The 24057-nt window shown below is 35.3% G+C and overlaps 3 protein-coding genes across 6 annotated transcripts; all 3 read left to right on the forward strand.

The window, feature by feature from the left end:
• The first annotated feature begins 371 nt into the window (after positions 1 to 371).
• Positions 372 to 6991, forward strand: LOC120003218 (melanoma-associated antigen 1-like). 4 transcript variants are annotated; one of them, XM_038852098.1, is made up of 8 exons: positions 372 to 467; positions 771 to 882; positions 3918 to 3966; positions 4052 to 4298; positions 5364 to 5516; positions 5843 to 5948; positions 6059 to 6173; positions 6658 to 6991. In XM_038852098.1, coding segments are annotated over exons 2-8 (711 nt in total). In that variant the 5' UTR covers positions 372 to 467; positions 771 to 880; the 3' UTR covers positions 6697 to 6991. The 4 variants fall into 4 exon arrangements, with proteins under 4 accessions (XP_038708026.1, XP_038708025.1, XP_038708029.1 ...); XM_038852097.1 differs by having other exon boundaries at positions 373 to 467; positions 607 to 882; XM_038852101.1 differs by lacking the exons at positions 372 to 467; positions 771 to 882 and adding an exon at positions 1326 to 1525 and having other exon boundaries at positions 3857 to 3966.
• A 9417-nt stretch (positions 6992 to 16408) lies between these two features.
• LOC120004487 (phytosulfokines-like) lies at positions 16409 to 17087 on the forward strand. Its single transcript, XM_038853843.1, has 2 exons — positions 16409 to 16571; positions 16669 to 17087. Exons 1-2 carry the CDS (start codon positions 16440 to 16442, stop codon positions 16795 to 16797), a joined length of 261 nt encoding a protein of 86 aa, XP_038709771.1. The 5' UTR covers positions 16409 to 16439; the 3' UTR covers positions 16798 to 17087.
• Positions 17088 to 21555: 4468 nt separating this feature from the next.
• LOC120004473 (thymocyte nuclear protein 1-like) lies at positions 21556 to 22239 on the forward strand. The gene has a single exon (XM_038853831.1). The coding sequence runs from the start codon at positions 21677 to 21679 to the stop codon at positions 22148 to 22150; it is 474 nt and encodes a 157-aa protein (XP_038709759.1). The 5' UTR covers positions 21556 to 21676; the 3' UTR covers positions 22151 to 22239.
• Positions 22240 to 24057: the final 1818 nt, after the last annotated feature.

Consider the following 24057-nt stretch of genomic DNA (forward strand, 5'->3'; position numbering starts at 1 on the left):
AATTGTACTGAACCACTACTGTTCAAGCCCTGGTATCATATAATTATTTAGAATTCAGGATGAGTCATTTCATTAGAGCGGTTAAATTTCTAATGGTTTAGTTGAATGTTTCTCATTGTCAACATGTATTTTGCTCTGATAATTCTATTGTCATTCCTTAGCTCGTATGGCCATGATTGGGGGGTTAGAAAGACAATTTAGATTTTAGAGGGGTGAGTATCCGATGAAAATTCAATCCCTTCTTGGGACTTGGGAGGGATGGATTTGTAATCTTATTTCTGTTAATGAATTTTTTCCCTTAAAAAAGAAAGTTATTTTGTAAACAAAAATAATATATAACCCTCACTCAGCCAATCCCTCTTTTGTTCTGAGAGCGACGACAGTCTTTCTCTCTCGCGAACAGTCATTCTCTGCTGCAAATCTCAGACTCTCTCGTCCGTCCTCATCACCAGGCCTCTCTACGAGCGGTAAGTTTCTTTCTTTTTTACGAACTTCCTAAACACGGACAATGTCTCTCTTGAGTTATGAAATTTCGGTTTATGTATGATGAAAAAACATGGACTTATCAGTTTTTATTGGTCAACATTTTACCGTACCTGATGTCAGGATTAGGAACTGGGATTTTTCTGCATTTTTTTTTGGAGGGGGGAGGTTGTATTTTGCCATCCGTGTTTCACCAGTAGTGTTGTTTTGGCTCCATTTCTACTGGTTGATAATTCTTCAATCAAAGAATTGAAGGGCGGTTCTCTCTCTGTCGATTTTTTTGGCAGCCTAACCTCGTAGATATCGGTCTCGAAAATTCTCGTTTGATCTCCTCTCTGATCGGTTCTCTTCCAGCGCCAGCGGCTTGTTTTTCCTCACATCGGTTTCGGGTTCAGTCATGTATTTTTCCTTTGCTCTCAAACTGTGTGCCTGATATGTTTGAGGCGGTTGGTTTTGTGATGGATTTTCTATTTTGTTTCTGGGTCTCTGTTGCAGTTATTGGCTTTAGATCGGTTTTGGATTGTTTGGGGAGGAGAGGAGATGTTCTCGTCAGTAGTTTTGCTTCTTACTAGCTTTAGGTTCTTATGTGGAGTTTTTTTTGTCCTTTAAATTCTTTCACTCGATTATGCACTGAACTGATGAAGACAGAAAAATGAGCAGAAAATAGGACAGCTTTGTTATAAGCGACACTATTCGTGGATAGTATTTTACTGTATTATCTTACGCTCCCTCCATAGAATTTCTTAGGATGCGTTTGGTTTAGGCCTTTTGTAAAGATTTTCTGTTTTCCTTTTCTCAAAATATAGAGATGATGTTTGGTTTACCCTTTTCAATTTTCATTTTCTGAAAATATAGAAAAGAATAAAAAGACGTTTTCTAAAACCACAGACCACTCCATCATCATCTACGAGACAGACGAGACGGACACAATCGTATCCTCTCTTCTCCTCTCTTCTCAGTCTGCTGTGAGACTCCTTGTGCTATTTCGATTCCTCCTGCAGCAAACCCTACTCCTGCAGCAACCTGTCATCATCTACGATAGGTAAGATACTCCTTCTTTGTTTGTTGTTAAAATCATGTTGGAGAGCAGAGAGCTACGAAGTAGAGACTGGTAGAAATTCGATTGTTCGGTTCGTTCCTGTTTCTCTGGTTAACCTAACTACTCCACTACTGGTATGCGGTTCCGCTCTCTGATTTTGCCCTTCCTTCAGGCATGATATGTATTTGCGTTGCAATTGAGGCTCTAACTTGAACGTATTGGTCCTTATCTTCGGTCCTAGGTTTTTTTGTTTATGAACTCGAATTAGGTTTTTGAATGTTTGCATAAGTGAAATTTGACATTGATTCTGTTGGGTTTAAGAGATGGTAGACAGGGTTGATAGAGGGGTTTTGGTTGAATTGTCTGGTGATATTGGGGTTTTGGTTTGTACCATTGCCTATTTTACAGCATGATTTTGGTTGAATTGTTTGCTGCTTGAGACTCGCGAGTATAATCTCACAACTTGCTCAGGGATCTATTTATAAGCTAGATTTGGTACTCCAGTTTTAACGATGTGGGATAATCCCACATCAACATGTTGCCGCGGAATCTTGTTATTGAGTTGTTAATTAGTTAAGTGTCAAATAAAAGGACAATCGAAGAAAGATTGGTCCACCAACAACCCAAGAAATCTAACCAGGTGCAATGCTAAGGTCAAATGAGGTTCCTGAGGGGGGGGTGCAGAATTACATATTGTAAATAAGCCAGTGGGTTCATTAATTTTGGGATCTCTTGTATGCTACAAGTATGATCATCTCCTACGATTAAATTTCTCTTTATTCATTTAAATGTCATTGGTTAGAGTTTTTGGTGTTCTTGAATGAAAAGCAGCTGCAACTAAGTCTCATTCTACTTGGATTTTTTTTTAAAAAAAAAGTGGATACATCTGATATGATTCCAACAGAAATAAGGCTTTCATTATGTGTTGTAGCTCTTTACTCTTGCCTACTTAGTTCCAAACTTTATGCACATCCATTTAATTTCCCAGTTCTTGAACAAAATGCTTTGCTTATGCACATGCTTACTGAGAGTCATATTGTTTGACTCTCCTTAAGTTCAAAGCTGGTGTCTCCTAAAGCCTATGTTACAAAAACTATTGCAATATAACTGGCAATCAGACTCTCATTCAAGGAAAGCTAGTAGTATTCACAAACTTTTATTTAAATGCACAATTAATGATGGGCTACAGTTTTACTTGGCATGCATATCTATACTTTTTTTGCAACTTTTCTCTTGAACTTTGAATAAACCTAGGTTCAGATTTTTGCATAACTCACAGTCCTGTAAGCTTAATGCATCATGTCGAATATAATGTATTTTTCTGTTCATTACTTAGTGATTCTCACATTTTTACAATTGCAGATATATAGTAACATGGTTTGCATTGTACAAGTCACTGTTTTAAATAGGGTTGTCGTGGAAGACAGCAGCTTTTGTTTTGTGGGCTCTGTGTCATAGTTTTGAGGCTATGTAAACAGGGTTTGTGTGAATTTATATTTGAAGTATGTGGTGGGGGTTGGTGAATTAATCATGTTAATATTTTTTATTTTATATCTTGGAATAATCCAGTCTCTATAGACTGTAGTATATGCCATGAAAACTGACATGGCAGATCTATGATTGTTATAGTTGTTGGTATTTCTGTGTTTTGTATACCCAATCAACGACGGAGGATGCTTGTGTAGCCTTTCATCTCATCATCCTATAACAACTGTTTTAGGGCATTAACCTACAGTGATGTCCCATTTGGGTTAAAATTAATTTTAACACCTGTCTACCGTGTTAATTCAACAGCAGAGCCAAATATGGTCACACCAGTGCTTGGTGTTTCAACACTCTTATCTATTAGAAAGCAATTTTATCGCATAATAAGGCCTTGGTATTTTTATATGGTTTTTTCTTTTTACAAGGCCTTAGCCTCTGCTTCACTCTCGCACTTACTTGGATAGAATAATATGAAATAGAAGAAAATGTATTCAATGGCGCCCTCAAATGGTCGCCATCTACATCTTATATAAAGTCGACGAAATTACTAAAGTTGACGAAATTACTAAACTACCCGTAAAATCTATCCGAGTTTCCGGCCTTGCTCCCTCTCCCATTTTCCCTTCCCTCAAATTTATCGCTTTCCAATCAACAATCATATACCAGCGAATTAAGGTTTAACAATCGCGTTACCCCTGATCGGCCGACAAAAACATCAAAGCCGCCTAATCTTTGTTTTCCGCGTGACTGCGTAGGTAAAAATTTGTGTATATGCTTGGATTACCAATTGTTCTTTGTCGTTTGCGCCGATGGAATTGGGGCTTTAGATTTTTTGATTTTCTTGATCAGGGCGGTTTTGATTCGGTTCGTATTACATGAAATTGGAAACCATCTCTTGTTTCTGATGTAGGATGGCTACTGGAAATGAAGATTTATCTCAAGTTGATCTGTCTACAGAGGTATCTATTCTTTCTACAGTGGAAGATTTTGTATGATTTAGTTCATAATTTGTGGAGTTTTGTTTTTTTTTTTTTTATGTAACAGGAGAAAGACAAGCTTGTGGCCGAAGTAATCCGTTATGTTCTTTTTAAGACTCACCAGAATTCGGGTTGTCCAATTAAAAGAGAGGAGCTTACTCAGATTGTTACCAAAAACTACCGTCAGCGGAGTCTTCCTGCTCTTGTGATAAATGAGGCCATAAAGAAACTCTCCAGCATCTTTGGCTATGAAATGAGGGAGCTTCAAAGGTCCCGCCCTTCCACTGCGGCTCAGGGTCACTCTTCCCAACAAAGTAAGCAGTTGCTGCTTTTCAATTTGTGAATAGCTTTAAGCTTGTTGTAGAGTATGTCTTAAGTGTGCTGACTAACACCAAATTGATCATGAACCCTTTTTTGTCCGCTCTAGAAAAAGGTTTTGACATGATGTGTGAACTGCTATTGTATGATACATCAATATTTTTATGGATTGATTTAACATCAACTTTGAGGATTCATGGTTTTTAATTGGTTTACTTGTTAAATTCTGTTGACTATTATTGTTGCACAATTGGCAGGAATCCTTCAGAATTAAACATGTCAAATTAATGACAGTATCTTTTAAGAAAGAATTATTTACATGCTTCCATGTCACAAAGGCTTGTGGTTCATATTTATTTGACCTGAATCACATCGGGTTATTGAAGTTCAAATCTGTGATCAATCATGGTTTTGAGGGATTTTAAGATATTGGATTCTTTCTTTTGTTTTAAGCATTGACTATTTTTCTTGTGAACTTGTTCATAGTATGATTGAACATTTATTTGATGGATTTAAGATATTGGTTCATTTCTATTGTTTGATCAATTGTTTTTCTTCTGAATTCTATTGTGATGGATTGTTTAGCACAAGGAATAATAGAGCCTGTCATGCATAGGCTAGATCATCTATCTTCTGCCTTTGTTACATCCCAGTGTTGAGCATATTAAGTACATATCTACTTATGCACCTGATGCACAACTAATAAAATGTTTTGATTTCTGACATATTCGATTGAAGCTTGTGAGCTTCAGACCATTTAGCGAAATTCCAAACGACTGCTGATTGCTCCAATTTGTGGCTTCTTGCACATAGTTTTCCTTTGACTCACCTTTTATTCTGGCGCAAATTAAACTATCTACTTCTTTGTATGTGCTCCTTTCCATCCCACATCACTTAGTCACCATTTCGTAGCTAGTCACTCATAAACCATTGAAGAAACTACTATGTCATTTACTTTAACGTAATATTCACACAAAATGTGGAAACGCATCTTGGAACTCATAATTACTGATCTACTCTTTTTTCTTTTGACTTAACAGTAGTTCTTCTGACTTTTCCAGGTAATGCTGATGCAAAATCTTATGTTATCATAAGTCAACTCCCTGCTGAAATATACGGGAAATATGTTGAGGATGTAAATACAGCTCATCTGACTGGATTTACTTTTGTTGTAATTAGTATTGTGCACCTTTCTGGTGGAAAAATCCTGGAAGGTACAGTCCATAGTTGAATTGTTTAGCAACCACCATTTAGTGGACAATATGTAGAGTACCCAACAGATGGTAAATGATTTTAGATTGGAGCCAGAAAATAAACTTGTTGTCAACTTCCATATCTTAACGTTTTCTGTCTGCTCTTTCAAACTTTCAACTCGTAATTTTAATTATTTAATATAAGTATTACAAATCTGTCTTACAACCACTGGAGGAGGTTGGCTTTTGCATTAAATTAAAGCAATTTATGAGAGCCAGATATTTTATTTGAAGCCATACCATCTTGGCATGTCTTTTAATGCTTATACAATTCTTCCATTATACAGAAACTCTTTGGCGTCATCTGCATAGGATGGGATTGCATGAAACTGATGAAAGTCATCCAGTTCTAGGAAACATCAAGCAGGCATTGGAGACCCTGGTGCAGCAAAGGTTAGAATTTTCTCTAGGACGTGTTCTATGTAGTGCTCGGAGTTGTGAATATCAGTTGCCCTGTGCACGATTATTTTTACTCATCCCCAGTCTTAAATTTCCGTATATAGATATTTACAGAAAGGCAAACTTAGTGGTCCTGAAGGCAATACTTCTGGTTATGAGCTAGCCGAGAGAGCTCTAGATGGGCCAGTTAGTGACAGAATTAAAGATTATGTATCAAAGGTATTGTTTAGAACTTTCGGTGTCCATGGTTTTGTGTTTTTGTTTCCTTCTTATGGCTATATTTTCTCATGAAAGGTATTATATCGTCTGCTTGATGAGAAAGAAAATATGTTAACAAAATTCTTCACATTTGGCTATTAAATGATTATGAACCCAACTCTTAGAGCCATTACACTTTCTAGATTTTCAGCTCCTAGCCCAAAGTAGAATATTCAGTTTGCTACATTCAACTGTTTGAAAATATCTTAATAGAAAATTTTCTTTTGAACCTTTTTGGTAGCAGACATGTCACCGGAAAATCTAGCTCCCACTCCATCCCATTCCCTTGTAAACCGTAAAAAATTGTTCCCTATCGGTGGTATTGTATTCAACTGCAAACTGCTACTGATATGTAACTCATTCTTTCCATATATTCATTGAATTGAAGCTGATTAACATTTTCACAACATGGCACCTGAGATGTGAAGGAATTTTTTATTGGCAGGTTGTCAAGAAAGATGTTGCTGCTGTGGATATCGATTAGCAGTATACAAGGGAGTGGTCCTGTGCGTGACATTATTTGCCGGAAGCCGATTGTGCATGGCAATAATAGACATTGCCAACATCAGATCATGTACTTATTTTTGCAAGACGCCTAGCTACGCACAGTAGATTGTCATGTGTATCAATTGCCTGGGTCGGTGGCTATCTATGGATCTCTTGACCAGTGTTGTGTAAATATGAGCGTTAAAGATAATGTGATTTTGAGTTTTCATGCACCAACTAACGTCCCCTTAATTGCAGAGAGGGAGAGAACCTTATAAAATATAAGTTGCGTTCATAACATGCAGCACAAAGTACAGCCCATAAATAGCTATGGAGTAGTTTAAACCACTTGGACGATGAAGGAAATCGAAAAGCTTGGAACAAATTCAAATTGAGTCCAATTATGTATGAACAAGAAGGAAATGGATTACTACAGTTGAGAACAAAGTAACATTTCACTTTGCTACATAGAATGCAATTTCATGTTATACCTCACAGATGATTCTAAAAGCAAACTACATACATTGAAAAGAAATATTCATCAAAACCTTTCAAAGGATTATCTAAATAATTTGTTCCCATTTCCTGAAAGGTTGTAAAGAACATTCATCTACCGGTCCAGACCTACCAGCGCTTGCATCCCCAATAGAGACTGTTTGTTGCAACTTGCAAGTGATTTTGACGCCCATACTCTAGCATTCATTGCTCCACCCTGAAAGTGATTTTGGCGCTTGCAAGTGATCGCCGTCTCCAAACAAATTGGGCAAATAACAGGAGGAGCTTAGGAGAGACTAGGTAAAGCAATCACAAAAGCCGTGGCCAACTGACCAAGTAGGTCTCCTGCCTAAGCAAATTCACTGGAGATCTTTCCCCAAAAGAAAGGGCAGCTTTCGACCTCAACATTATCTATCATGCTTCTCTTGATTTGATGCTTGTCCAATTTTATCAAGGGATATGCTATCTAGGGATGCGCTATCTAGGGATGCATGCACTATGCCCGTGAGGTGAATACTGAATAGATTCCATCACATAATGCATACAGAGAACAAACAGTCCTATATTTTGTAAGAATGACTTGTAAAACTAATCATAAATTGCCGGAAGGGCAGTATGGTCTCCAAACTAACCTTATAATTACAATTACATAATGGATTGCTTCTGCCACAAGCTTGTCTTTCTCCTGTTACAAAAATAAAATAAAATTAAAAAAACTCCACAAATTATGAACTAAATCATACAAAATCTTCCACCATAGAAAAAATAGATATCTCTGTAGACAGATCAACTTGAGATAAATCTTCATTTCCAGTAGCCATCCTGCATCGGAAATAAGAGATGGTTTTCAATTTCATGTAATAAGAACCGAATCAAAACCGTCCTAATAAAGAAAATCAGGAAATCTAAAGCCCTAATTCCATTGGCAAACGACAAAGAATAATTGGTAATCCAAGTGTATACACAAATTTTTACCTATGCAATCGAGTGGAAACCAAAGATTAGGCGGCTTTGATGTCGACCGATCAGGGGTGATGCAAACTATTAAACCCTAATTCGCTGGTATATGATTGTTGATTGGAAAGCGAGAAATTTGAGGGAAGGGAAAATGGGAGAGGGAGCAAGGCAGGAAACTCTGATAGATTTTATGGGTAGTTTAGTAATTCGTTGACTCTATGTATTTTACGGTTTTTACCTAATCAAGCAAAATTGACTTGTTAAAAGACTCAAAACAAATTTCGGAAACAGGGATGTCAATGGGGCGGGGCGGGGGCGGATCATGGCTGCCCCGCCCCCTCCCCGCACCTCAATGGGAGCCCCCGCCCCGCCCCGCACATCGGGGGAACTTTTTCCACCTGTCCCTGCCCCGTTATAATCCGCGGGCCTCCGCCCCCATTAAAGGCCACACAAATTCGATCGAACCCGACCCGACCCGACCCGATTTAACATATTCAAATAATGAAATAAACACTTAAAATCCTCAATAAACATACAATCAAAGTTACTATAATTGAAACATCCAAAATAATCATTTACTTAATCCAAACATCCAAAATAAACATTCAAACAAAACTACTATAATCATCCAAAGTTCAATAATTCCATGAGAAGATGCTGAAGACATTTTCTTCACACTACCTGCAATCAATTATTAAAAACATGATAAGTAAGACAAATATATTATATATATAAATGATCTCAGACATTTAAACACAAAATATAGTACATATATTAGTAACATGTAGCAGGACATTTATAAAGGAGGAGCTGCAGCAACGCGTAGCCGGACATTTCAAAGACATCAGCAAACAATACAACAAGAATAATGATAAAGATTAAAGTACAAAACTTATGTAGATTAAAGTTACCAGTTAGTTTGAATTCATTGGATTTTGATTCCATCCCTCACTTCAATGTTCTCTGAAAATGGCATTATCGCTGTTCCACAAATGAAGCAAAGAAAAAATGTTTGCAAGTAGATTCATTATTAATTGCATGGATTCCAGGTATTAGATTTTTAAAGGGTTTTAATGAAAAAAGAGTTCAATTGTTTGAAACAAATGTGTACGGATCCATATTAAAGGTATTGTGGTAAGGTGCAATGAACTACAGAAATCATCTATAAGCAGGAGTTTATATATGAACATGAATTCAAATGCTTGAACAAGAACTCAAACAACAAGGAAAACAACGATAAAACTGACCCGTAGGCGTGTAGTAGTAGACGATATGTGTGCAAGAGAGAGCTAATCACATCATAACCCGCAGCCCGCAGGTGAGTCGACGTGATGAAGCGGCAGCGGCAGCGGCGTGAGACTGGTGAGAGACCAAGAGAGAGTGAGAGACGGTTTGGGTACTTAAGGTTTAGGGTTCTTACTTCTTTAGTCTCTTACTCTCTTAATGCCTTAGCCACTTAGGTGTCAGTTCATAGGTGAGCTGGCCAGTATGGGTTTTTTTTTTTTAATGTTTTGATTTAATTGAATGAATTCAATAAATTCATCATTGGATTAATATTATTTAATAATGACTTAATAAGGTTTGATTTTTTATTTTATACTTACCACTTAGGTGAGTAATGTTTTGATTTATAATTTTAATATATGAATTAATGACTTAGGGCTCAGGGATTAAGGATTATTTATATTGGATTAAAATTAGGGTTTACTATTTAGGGTTTAGTGCTTAGGTTTAGGGTTTATGGATTATTTAGTGCTTAGGGCTTAGTGTTTTAGGGTTTAGGGATTATTTATTTATTTATATTGGATTAAAACTAGAGTTTAGGATTTAGTGCTTAGGTTTAGAGTTTAGGATTTATGGATTATTTAGCTCTTAGGGTTTAGACCGTTAGGGATTATTTATATTGGATTTAAAAAGATTAAAACTAGGATTTAGGGTTTAGTGCTTAGGTTTAGGGTTTAGGGTTTATGGATTATTTAGGGCTTAGGTTTAGAGTTTAGGGTTCATGGATTATTTAGTGCTTAAGGTCTAGTGATTAATTATAGGGTTTAGGGTTTAGCGCTCAAGTTTAGGGATTAGGGTTTATGAATTATTTAGTACTTAGGTTTAGGGTTCATGGATTATTATATTGGATTAAAACTAAGCATTCAAATCTCTATTTTGACATTATTAGTTTATTACTATATTAGAATCAATGTCTTCAAATCAGGTCAATTTAAGTTAGGGTTTAGGGATCTTAAATTTAAGTATTTCAATTGAATTAGGAGTAGACTATATTTAATTTAAGATTTAAGATTTAAGGTCTTATTCAATAATCAATCTAATTAAGTGTATAGGAGTATTGTAATATTATGTATAGGATTTTAATGTTTAAGTACTTAGGTTTAAGACTTATTAAAGAAGTTTAAGGGTTACTTTGATTTTAATAATAATATCAAATTAATATATGTTTAGATAAACAAATATATTATAAAAGAAATCTTATATATATATTATGTATATAAACATGTATTGCGGGGCGGGTCGGGTTGGAGCGGGAGGCATACCCGCCCTCGTGCTGGTTGAAAATTTTTGCCCCCGTCCCCGCCTTGCACAATTCTCGGATCGAGGAAAATCCGTGTGGGTCAGGGTAGATTGGGGCGGGTCGGGCACGAATTGCCATCCCTATTCGGAAACGTCAATATTTTCTATTCAAACCAAACATGTTTTTTATTCTTAGAAAATAGAAACTGAAAATGAAAATAGAAAATAGAAAATAGAAAACAGGAAACATAAAATAGAAAATATTTTCTAAACCAAACGCACTCTTAGTCGTTTGAATTCTTTCACGTATTTTTGAATTGAAAAGAGAGATCTCGGGGAATAAGATTGTGTTGGTTTTTTAGATTCCCATGCATTGTAAATTCCTTCCTTCAATTCTTATGTTAATTTGTTTGTCTTTTGGTAGAGCATGGTTGCAAAAATCGCCAGTCGACCATGAGGCGGTTCTCAGGGACTAGGGATTAATCGGGGCTAGTCGGGGATTAATCGGATTAACCGTTTTGAGTTTTTTTAATTAAAAAATATATATATATGCAATACATATCATATATATGTGTAAAGACACAAATTTTATGTTTGGACTTGGATTTTAGACATGTAACTTATTCTAAACTTAATTTAATTCTGGTGGAACAATTTTTGTCATTCGGACCGAATAGTCGGACAGAGTTTTACAACCCCTAAATTTGGTGTCATTTTTTCACAAGAATTTATCAGTAACATCTACTATTGGTATTATACCTCTTACTTTCTTGTGAGTTTTAATTTTTTTGAATTGGTTAGCTAATTCTCTGTGTAAAAGAATCAACACTTCTTGTCTGTAAGAAAGACTCAAGCGCTCAAGATGGGAAGCCTAATATTGACAAGAAGCCTGTTACTGCTCCTATTCCCCAAAGTCAAGGTTTCAACTTTCACCCGACTTTTACTTCTTTGATGCAATTTTCATCAGTTGTGATTTTTCATCAGTTGTGAGATTGTAAGGCAACAATTAATCTGTGGGCATCAACTTACATTAAAAAAATTTGATGTACCTTTATGTTGTTGTAATACAAAAAGAAGTTGTTGCAGAAGATAAAAACGATGTAAAGAAGAAATTTTAGATGACATAAAACAGAAGCATAACAGAAACAAATCCTATAATCTGATTTTATAAGGTGATGTATGTGGAATCTGAATGATCTCCTTAAGGCAATAGCTTCTGTAATATATAGTGCTTAGCGGGTTTCTGAGCTTCATCTTCCAAGATACAACATCTTTAACATGATCGGTGCAGCACTACGTGGATTCAGGTTTCTTTCGGACACTCTTGAATTCAACAGCACTCTAGAACAAAAACGGATGAAAAAGAATTTCTTAGAGAAAGCTTCTGTCCCCAATACGAAAAAAGAATTTTTAAGAGAGAAAGCTTCTTCCCTCAAAGTGAGAGTTTCCAAAACCTAAGACCAAAGAGTGTGTAATTTTGGGCTTGTTAGTGAAATTCAGCTTGTGTTAACAATTTTGATGCATACATCCTCTTACAATTAATAGGATGTTATTCAACTGGTGTAAGTTTTTGAGAAATAGATTTTCCAACAAAGAGAAATCCAACCATCTTGCACCAAAAAAAAAATTCAACATCATATTAAATAAAAAAACATTACCAAGGAAACTGCTTCGACCAGAAGCTTATGCATAGTATTTTTTCCTCCTTTTTGTGTTTTATTATTATTATTATTATTATTATGATTGTAATGTTTCCGTAATTGACTAATTAATCAAAGTGGACTCTTTTTTTTGTTGAACTAATTTAACCTATCTTAATTAATCAGCAATTCTAGAAGCAGCAAGACTAGTAAGAGATTATTAAACAACCCTTGTAATCATGGTTGTAAATAAACCTTGCATACAACACACAGAAAATAGATTAACAAAACAATCGAAACAGAGAGAAAAAAAGAAAAACACAATATTTATATGGTTTGATAAGAGTGTCTACGTCCACGGAGTCTATGGCTATTTTCACTATAAGAGTCATAGTAGTACAATTGAGTTAGGGTTTTCCCCTTTTAGAACAAACTACTTGGGTACCCAAAAATATAAGGGATAAGTATCAGAAAAGCCCTTCAACTAACCAAAAAGGATCAACTCAGCCCTTAAGCTTTTTTTCGTGTCAAATGAACCCTTCGATTTCAATAGGCGGTTCAAACAAGCCCTTGAAGCACTATTCCGTCATAACGTGGTTGATGTGGTAGTTAACTGCTGAGGTGTAATTTTTTTATTTTTAAATCAAATTCCACTTGTAAAAATGTCCAATAAAAAGATGCCACGTGCCATAAAAAATATTTAAAAAAAACAGAAAATCAAAACTAAAACTAAAACTAAAACTAAAACAAAATCAATTATAAAAAATCCCTAATTTCCATCGCAATCGAGTACGACCCAAGGCGGGTTAGGATCCAAGGCCGGAATCTCTATACCGCAACAACGTTGGTCGTCCTTCATTGCCGAAGATGGACTTTGCTCGGAAAGATAACAGAATCCACAACTCGTACCTTCCATAACCAAACCCATCAAGAAACTGAGACCCATTTTGCCATTTCAAGAAACACCACCGCAGCCTCAGCTCACCATTGACGAGATAAACAGCAAGCTGAAGGGGCACATGAATCACTCAGACACCAAGCCGACTTCAGGGGAGATGCCCACAAAATTGCCCAAAAAGATGAAGAAATCGGCGAGTGGAAGAAGTGGAGACAGAGAGAAAAGTTAATGAGCAAAGAGGAGGAATTCGATGGTGGAAGAAGTGGAGACAAAAAACTTGTGAATGGTGGAAGAAGTGGAGACAGAGAGAAAAGTTAATGAGCAAAGAGGAGGAATTCGATGGTGGAAGAAGTGGAGACAAAAAACTTGTGAATGGTGGAAGAAGTGGAGACAGAGAACTCGTGGCTTCATCAAGGAGAAGAAGGATCTTTGAAGAATGACCTAATCGACCAAGGTTGTAGATCTCAAGGGGATTTTTTGTTTGATTTTTATTTTTTAAATTTTGTTTTTTTGAAAATTTGGTTTATCAAAATCCATGTCAATAAGTCCACATATTAATAGTATTTAATAAATTAAATGACACGTCAGAAAATAATGTCCATGTCAGCGATTTTTAACGGTTAATGGATGGAAGGGCAAACGTGAACCATCTGTTGAAGTCGAGGGGTTCATTTGGTACGAAAAAAAGCTTGAGGGCTCAATTGACCCTTTTTGATAAGTTTAGGGGCTCTTGTGATATTTATCCCAAAATATAACTATATATACACTCATACTAAAAATAATCGACACTCATCAGTAACACCGTACCATACCCCGGGTCCCCACTAATAGAAACGAACTATTTAACTACTATTGGTACGTTTAGCTCCCATCTCGCACAACTTCTAATTTTCTAGAGTTTTTAAGTATTAAGTAATTCTTCTAATATCAACCACTTTATCTAACAAAATAACAAAACGTAGAGGGATGCATAAAAGAGTATTGTTGGTGGAAATGCAATGAGGTGGTTAAAATTCAATGAGATTGTGATAAGCCTGACGTGCTGGATGACATATATATATATATATATATATATATATATATAACCACCAACTGTGTAATTATGTAACTGTGGATGGCAATGCAATGCACAGTTATTATTATCGTTTGCAACGAAACAAGAAACCCGTGAAGTGGACATTGAGAGGTCAGTTTGCAACTTCAAACGCTGACCATATATAGAAGAAGAAGCTTATCCTCCTTCCTTCATTAATTACTTAAAGATTAGATATTCCAACTTTTCAACCTTCCAACAACCATTTTTGATGAGTAATTAGTTTGGACCTAACCTATTTATAATAGTGTCTCTAGAGGCCGGCTTCCTTATTCTTCATATATCGATATTTGGACTTTCATTCTATTCCTCACTCCATTACTTGATTAATTATCTTTAATTAATAATCTTTATTTTATAAATTAATTAATTGCCTTTATTTTATAAAAAATAAATTATCTTTATTTTATTTTAATTAATTATCTTCATTTTATTTTAATTAATTATCTTCATTTTATAACTTAATTTTTTATATATACATTTCTATGCCTATGTTATAACTAAAATGCATAATACCCCTATAAGCATAAATGTTACCAATAAAATTTCAACTAAATACTATCAAGCATTCCTGCAACCTACTCACAAATGAATATTAAAATTATTCTCTATGAGTTTGCAAATTAAAAGAAAAGGAAAAAGAAAATCGTGTACTTGAATCATCTCATTCTTTCCAAGTACTCCATTATTTGATAGTACTTGCTTGGTAGGATGTCAATTATGAAAAGTCTATAGACTTTTTTCTTTCAACTTGAAGGATTTGTTCCAACCTACTCAACCAGGTTTTGGTGGTTAAGAAATTTAGTGACTTATTTAATTAGATAATAAAAGGATTCCCACATATATATAACTATTTTACAAGGTATATTTCGGTATATTCTGATGTAGTACGTTATAATTCGGTATTGTCCGATGTTAGTGTAATTCGGTGTTGACAAGTCGTAAATATGGTTCATTCAATGGAGAAAAGTTATATTAGGTCATAATTATGACTAATTAAGATTTATGGTCAACTGATGATTAACAAATACCATATGCTAGCATGCATGGAGGATGTATCCTCCATGTGAAATCACAATTATACAGCCGTGTGTTTTGCAGAGACTTAATTGATTTTTTTTAACACCCGTTGACAATGACTGCCATTGGAACATGTAAATTCTCAGCAACTTCCTTTGCTGCCAAATGCTTATAGTTAATTTTATTATTATTACGTATTTACGTGAAGATTTTTGTCTCCTAATATAAGGACATAAAACACAAGTTTTTAATTTCTCTTTAAATTGAATATCTTTTTTAAAGTGGTGCTAAAACCATGTAATTAAGTAAGTATATCTGTACAAGTATTGAAGGAGATCCTGGAGCTCCGCAATTTATTTAGAATAGGAGCTAGAGTTTACAATTTAAATCCAATGGATCGGTTCAGAATGAATTCTTCCATTTGGAAAATTCAAGTTCAATTTTCCAAATTTATATGGACTAAATACTCACACAAAAAAAAAAGGTTAAGTATCATAAAAGCCCTTAAACTTATCAAAAAGGGGTCAATTCAGCCCTTGTACTTTTATTCATGTCAAATCAATCCCTTGATTTCAACAAACGGTCCAAAAAAACCCTTGGAGCACTATTTCGTCATAACGTGACAGACGTGGCAATCAACTGCTGACAATTTCCACAAGGCAGACACGTGAAAAATATCCAATGAAAAGACGCCACCTGTCAAAATTAAATTTATATACAATTAGTGAGTTTAATCATTTTCATTAATTTTTGAAATGTTATGTTAGAATCTATGAAGCCCTTAAAGTATTCGTTATAGTTCAATTAAGCCTTGCAATTTAATCATGAGGACTGAATGGACAATTTTTATTAAGTTTAAGATTCCTGTGATACTTATCCGAAAAGAGAAGCAAAAGTTTATTGCAACCGGGCGCAAACTATTAAAAGTTAAAACTACTACGTTCTAGAACTTCTTCACCTGTAAACTTTTCCACCAATTTTGTGCTTGCTTAATTAAATATTGTTCATGTCATCGACTATATGTAACATAATTCCATATTTGCCCCTGCAGTCTTCTATAAAAGTCATCTCCTATGCATTCATGTCTTAAAGCTTCTATATTGACACTTAGAAAAATGTCTTCTATTAAGGTCAGCACCCTCTGCATGGTGGCTCTCCTCCTCTTCTTCTTCACCATAACCAGTACTGCAGGCCGGCCGGAGCCTGAATTCGCTGATATTACGCCAATGAAAACCCAACAGCATGAGGTAACTGTACATCAAACGATCTTGAATGTAATCCTCTTTAATTTGTTTTTTTAATTTTCTCCAAATGTATTCATTCTTTCTTTCTGTTTTCTTACAGAAGAATATAGATGTGGAGAAAGTAGATATAGAAGAGAGTTGTGAAGGAATTGGAGAAGAGGATTGCCTGATGAGAAGAACACTTGCAGCTCACATTGATTACATCTACACCCAGAAACACAAGCCATAAAAATCTTATAATATATATATACATATACATATATATATAGATATCTATTCATACATATAAATGCTATCCTTAGCATATCTTATTATCTTATGTTGCTTTCTTTTTTGTAGTTAATTATATTTTCTCTGATTTTGTAAGAGATATATCCTACTATTAATTATTTCCTCTTAATTTCTTGTAGAACATATACACATATGTGTGTGTGTGTGTTCTGGGTGGATTTTTAGACACAATTTATTTGTATATGTGTCCTATAGATTTAATTAATAAAGGTTTGATTTGGAGTTTGATTCAATCAATCAATAAATTAATTGATCCAAGGTCTTAATCCTTTTATAAATAAAAAGATTAGAAATTGGAAACAATTTTGACTTTGAAATTATCTGAATCAAGTTAAGAGATGGTGTTTCTTTCAGATACAGATGATCAACAAAAAAATCTTCCCTTATATGAGCCTGACATCATCAGTTCAATGAGATCTTGATGGTGATTATAATAATTAAATTCATGAAATTGGTTATTTGATGTGTGTTTGAAAGCTTTCACAACATTTACAATATTTGAAAGCAAGTTGACTTGGCAAAACATTATATTATTCCCAATTAGAAACTTCTAATAATGACTTTCTTCATACATGTGAAACCCTATATATATATATATATATATATAGGGTTTCACACATGGGACGTCCATAAGACTCCTTTTTTCATAACAAATCAAGGACTACTACTTTAATATAAGACCGAACCCACAATTTTAACCCATTTTTACAGTCGTTGGATGCGGAATTCCATATACAGACGTCCGCATATGAGAATTTCGTATAATGTTTAATTACTTAATTATGCTCTTGCATGATCATATGTGTTGACTATAACCAAGTGTATTGTACTTTCATGTCGTACCAAACCCACCTCAAACTCATAATATTATTCCACAAAAGACAATCTAGCATTGTAACATTATTCAAAGTAGTGGGCCACTTACATATGAAGAATTGTCAACCTAGTTATCAATGTTCAAACCCCAATGACCATACGTATATACTGGTTTTGGGGGTAGTCAATGTTTTCCAATATTCTAATGTGTGATAAAGAATGGCACTCAATTTTGGACCCTTTTTTTTTTTCTTGAAGTTTTGAGTGTTGTTGGGTTTGGAAGTTTGGTGTGTGTACATGATGCCATTACTATATATCTCTGACCAAGTCACTAAGACCAGAATGTATGTATATATATATATCATCACTTGGCTTCTTTCTTAATTTGGTTGGATAAAACGTGTGAATGGGTATATGACTTTATCTACAATTCTACAAATGCTTCCAGGTTGGTTTGACATCGAGCATACCGCGTACCGTACAAGTTGGGCCATTTAATTAATATATATTAATAAGGGTGTCTAAGATTTTGTCCTATTATCAGTTTTTTTATAACCGATAATGACATCATATAAATTTGTCTTTTAATTTTGCACATTTGATATGCGTCTAAACTCAGGCCGACAAACCTGTTCGTATAAAAATTCTCTACCTAACAACGGGATAAATTAGGCCAAAATCCAATGCGTAACCACAAGAGTATATTCTTCTTAATTACCATGTGTACAAGTTGGATCGGTACTTCAGATAACCTATTTTATGTGCTCAAGAAAATAAACACGTTAGCAATGTTGAGACAATATAAATATATAAATCAGAGACAAGAACCAATAACGAAAAACAAACCAAGTCGAGGTGTTCACCTCTGACCTTAAAGTGATTAATTGTTATGCCTCTGTACTTGCAGTCCCAACAATTTCACCTCCCAGACCTCCTTGATAACATGCAGTGACGGATTGAGCGTATACGCACTGGGGCCACGGGCCCCCAGTCAATTTTTTTTTTACACTTAAATATTCTAGATGCACTTGACAAATTGAGATTAAGGCCCCCAACCAAAAAAAATTAGGCCCCAATCAACTAATTGTAATCAAGCCCACTAAATAACACTCATAAATTGTAAAGTCCAAGCCAACACTCCTAAGTTGTCAAGCCCACTTGTCAATGCCAAGTCCCCCAAATCCTCTCAATTTCTCAACCATCTCTCTCCCTCTCTCAATATTTAACAGAGCCCTAATCCCTAAGTCCATAATATAGAAAAAAAGTTGCTTGGAACTATTATTAATGATGTTGTAATATCGTGTTTTCAAAATATGAAAATTCATAAAGAATAATTGTGTTAATTACAATATAGTTTTTTATTGCTTTGAATTATTATTATTGTGTTTTTCTGTCCTCAGACCCCTGCAACACTTTTGTGCCCCCGATAATTTCAATTCCTGGATCCGTCACGGATAACACGTTAACATAAGCACATCGTTAACATAACGGTGAAAGAATCGAGGACTCTCTCTCTCCGAATTTGACACGAAAATTGAAGAAGAAGAAAGGGAGGAAGACAAGACAGATTAGAGAAAATTAAAAGCTTCTAGAAAGGACGAGGAACTAAGGAAGAAAAGTCTTTTCTTTTTTTCCCAGTAGAAAATTCTTTATAAAGAGACATCCACCAAGTAAAAATTAGTGGGTAAAGAATACGGCTGTTAGCAAGAATTGGGTTCAGTTACGTACTGGCTCATATAACTGAACCATATTTTCATGATTTCCTATAAATCATGGACTTGACTTCGTACACCAAATAATCTGAACACATTTGTCTAACAAAGTTGCACGTTAATGAAACGACAATCACATTACATATAAGAGATCACTCACCCATTAGGTATTGGGTTCAAATCTTACCCTCCCCAAATCCCTGTTTCAAAAAACAAAGTTGATCAAAAGTTGATCCAAAAGGTCAATGGACGAGTGTCGGGGCTCTGCTATAATAAAATTATAGCAGGCTCTGCTGTAATACCTATTTGAGGGTGAAATTTTTTTTATTTTATTTTAAAAAAATTATAGGTGTGTAGTTTATGGTCTAACGAATTCAACGATATATTTTTTGTTCAAAACAAAAATCATATGCTACATGAAAAATGCTTAACAATTTTAGACCATCATATATAAACTCAAAACATTCGGTGTCTGGATCATGATGAATTTGATTTTTGTTTTGAACAAAAAATATATCATTGGATTTGTTAGAACATAAACTACACATCTATAATTTTTTCAAAATAAAATAAAAAAATTTTGTGATCCAAATCACCTACAACGGGGTCTGCTGTAGTCTTTACTACAACAGACCCCTGCCACCCGTCAATGGACCTAGCGAACCCCACATGTGTGTTTTGACTCAACCCAAATCAAAGTCTATGTATGACTTTCTTTCACAAAACAAAGTTGGTCAAAAGTTGACCCAAAAGGTCAATGGGCCAAGCGAACCACACGTGTGTTTTGGCCCAACCCAAATCAAAGCCTATGTATGACTTTCTACCACAAAATCTCGAATGTTCTTGGGCTTAAGTTCATAAACTCACTCTTGAGTTCATAATTTTCCAATGTGGGATTAGGTTCGCAAACACCAACTCACATCATTTTATGTACACATTTTTGAGATCAATTTTTCATTCACCTGATATTGATTTTTGTAATGCAAATGCACTATGCTCATCTACACTCGGAGAAATACATACTCAACCTTGAACCCGTCCCAATGGATGTGTGGGTTCCATATTTAATTGTGTCCAATGTAGGCCCATTACTAAACCAATATCCAACAATTATGGAAAGTGAGAACACATCTTACCATCTAGTCTAATAGTAAGATGTGTGCTCACTTTCCATAACTAAAGAGATTATAGGTTTTAGTAGTGAGGGAGACAAGAAAATAAGAAAAATAAGAATATTTTTCAAATAAAACCATGAAGGGAGGGTAATAACTCTTGTAGAGATTCCTTAGAGTAGAATGTTTAAATGTCGGAAATAGCATATCCACAGTACAAACTACATAGTTCCACTTCAATTTTTTAATGGGAAGATATAAATTTAATGGGAAGATTTAAATTTCACTTTTCACGTCAATGTGCTTGTCTAGCTTATAAGTTTCAAAATAACCTATTCCAAAACACTTTATATGTGGCTTTTAAACTCTAATAAGTTAAAAAAAAAAGAGTGGACTATACCTAATGTCAGAAATAGCATATCCACAGTACAAACTACAAAGTTCCACTTCAGTTTTTAAATGGGAAGATTTAAATTCCACTTTCCATGTCAATGTGCTTGTCTAGCTTATAAGTTTCAAAATAACATGTTCCAAACACTTTATATAAGGTAGCTTATAACTCTAATAAGTTCCAAAAAAAGTTTCAAATTGAAGTTTATGTTTGTTTTCTTTTCTTTTCTCTTTTTTTTTCTTTTCATTTCTTCATTTCTTATATTAAGATAATATTGTATGTATAATATTATAAACTTTTTAAATATTAATATTAACTTTATTTATATAAAAATATCTTTTAAACTAAACTTAAAAAGATATTTTTCACAGTTTATAGAATATTTCAAAGTTTATAAACAACTGTCACCTATAAACAACTTATCAGTTAGCTTATTTTTCATAACTTATAAACTAATTTATTTTGACAACAAATAAATTCTACCAAACGAAACCATTATTACGACTTGTTAAAAATCTTTAGGGAAGTAGAAACATACCTAGAGTTTAAATGAGCCTTTGATACATGTTTCCTTATTCTTAGGCTGTCAAGATGCTTTTCTATCAATAAATTGGGGCAGGATATTTTTAAGAAGAAATTAGGGCAAATATGTGATTTGTGGGCTTCAGCCCAGCTTTTCTTACCCACAAAAATCAGAACAGAAAGCAATGCTAATCAGTTTATTTGGCGCTAAACTGTCATCGTAACCTAACCGACGCAACTCGCAAAATTTCGAGGCGTAAAAAAATGGGGAAGGAAAGAAGATTCTGGCTTTTGAAAACAGAGCCAGGAGAGTGGTCTTGGAACGACCAGGAAGCCAATGGAGGCATCAGCAAGTGGGACGGCGTCAAGAACAAGCAGGCCCAGAAGAACCTCAAGGCAATGTCACTCAACGATCTTTGCCTCTTCTACCACTCCGGCTCCGGCGCTTCGGCCCGCCGTATCGTAGGCGTGGTCACAGTAATTCGTGAGTGCTACGAGGATGCAGATGGCGTGTCGGTGGATGTGAAGGCGGTTGGGGAGATGAGGAGGCAGGTGGACTTGAAGGAGATGAAGGGCGATGAGAATATGAAAGGTTTTGTGCTCTTTAGGCAGCCTAGGCTGTCGGTGGTGCCGGTTCCAACGGAGATTTGGGAGAGGGTCTGCGAACTCGGTGGTGGGTTTGAAGGCGATGGTAATGATGGTGCGGGCGACGATGAAGAAGGGGAGGATAAAGATTGAGGACTGTCTAGTAGAAAACAATGTGTTTAGGCTTTTGATTTTCGCAGTAGAACCATGAATGTTAAAAATGGAGAATGGCTTTTATTTTGTTCTTTCATTCTGTGCTACTGTTTAACGTTCTGTGCTCAACCTCAACGAGGAATGACATCTTTCAGGCATTATATCAAACACATTGGGGGTGATAGGTACCAGTCCAATAATTTTAGTCGTCTTACTTTTGATATTTACCTAGCAATAGCAGTAATAAATTAATACTCTTAGAAAATTTGTCTCTTCTTATAATGAATAAACTGGCATGGAATTTGAGAGGGTCAATGATGATTGCAAGACAGAAAACACAGAGTGTTCCGATTGAAGAACATTTCTTTAAACATTTGACAATTTGTGACTCCATAAAATTCTTAATTGCTTTTTTCATACCTTAATTTGCTTGAAATATGGAAAAGAACTTCAGAACTCCACGATTTTTCGTTTTAAACTTTTAGGATGTCTTTGATTTCTTTGTTCCATGGTGAGGAAAAATTAGGTATATCAGTGAACTCAAATTTAGTGACCAAATGTTGAACTGCCTTTTTCTTCTTCCCCCTCTTTCCCACTCCACCCCAACCCCAACCCCAACCCCGAATTTTTTTGTTAGAACCTGGGTTGTTTTGTAATTGGTAAAGGCCTAAATGGGTTCTTTTAAGTAGATGTCTTCTTTATGCGTGACTTTTCCTACAGAACTATTGCCGTCTTCTTTTCTTTTCTTTCTTTTGGTCACGGGCCGAGGGGATTATGGGGTTTTGTGGTGTGTTGGGGGAGAGGGCTGGGATCGACAACAAGAACAACATCTCAAATGGGTTCATAGGCTTTTCATAAGCCATGCTATAAAATACAATCATATAAAATTATTTCCATGGGTCGAAGGCAGCACCATCTTGGGCTATATGGTGAAAACTTTGATAATATTTGCTTATGGGGAGGAATCTTCATTGTTAAAGTTTTGCCATTGGGGGCTACATAAGTGCACCATTGCTTTCACTGGTCACTCATTGCTTTGGCTTCAAATCCACCAATGCTTTCAATGTCCATAATTGCATCGTTGGTTCGTATACATGAGCATGCTATCTTGCCATTTCACGCCTATTAGAAAATATTGTCCGCTTTGGGTTGTCCGGTTCCTGAGGATACATCGGGCTCACACAACTTTTTTTCTCCCAAATCCAACTACTATAGGCCAAAGCCACAAACTCATTGAGTCAAAGACCAACTACTAATGGGACAAAGCCCAACTCACTAGGCTTGGAAAAAGACATTGTTGCATGTTGAGGGTGGGCCTTTGCCCATATAAATCACATGGTGGTTCTTGTCCCAACCCATGCGGGATGGTTTGAGTCATAACAACACCGAAATAACATGACATCTTGTTGCACCAAGAATTACCTTGTGCTTGAAGCATTGTATGCAGGTGAATAATATCGGATAGCTTGAATTCTAATGCGTGGCTTTGATTTTCCAACTAATGTGGCTTACAAGGATAAAGTATGTAGTTGGAGTGAGGTTTTAATAAACTCCATGTGGAGAATTGATTGCACTTGAGTTGAAGAACAAACGGAATGATCTATGGAAAGAATGGCATCTGTGGGAGAAGATGGTGATTGGAGACATGGGGCTTGGCTAGGATAATACTCGTGGAACTGTGCTTGCGAAGAATGAATGGTGAGAAAGGAAAATTAAGGTAAACATTAGTCCTTTTAAATCTTTTAGTATCTGATTAGGTATGTGTGGGGTGATTTTCATTATCTGAATTTATTTTCAGCATCAAATTACATCAGATGAGCTAGGAGCATGATTTGTGCAGGTATATGAATTATTTTCAAAATGTTTTCACTAACATAACCCTTCTTTACATGGTTTTTTTTTCAGCA

This window comes from Tripterygium wilfordii, chromosome 8 (assembly GCF_013401445.1).
Source record: "Tripterygium wilfordii isolate XIE 37 chromosome 8, ASM1340144v1, whole genome shotgun sequence".
Lineage (NCBI taxonomy): Eukaryota > Viridiplantae > Streptophyta > Magnoliopsida > Celastrales > Celastraceae > Tripterygium > Tripterygium wilfordii.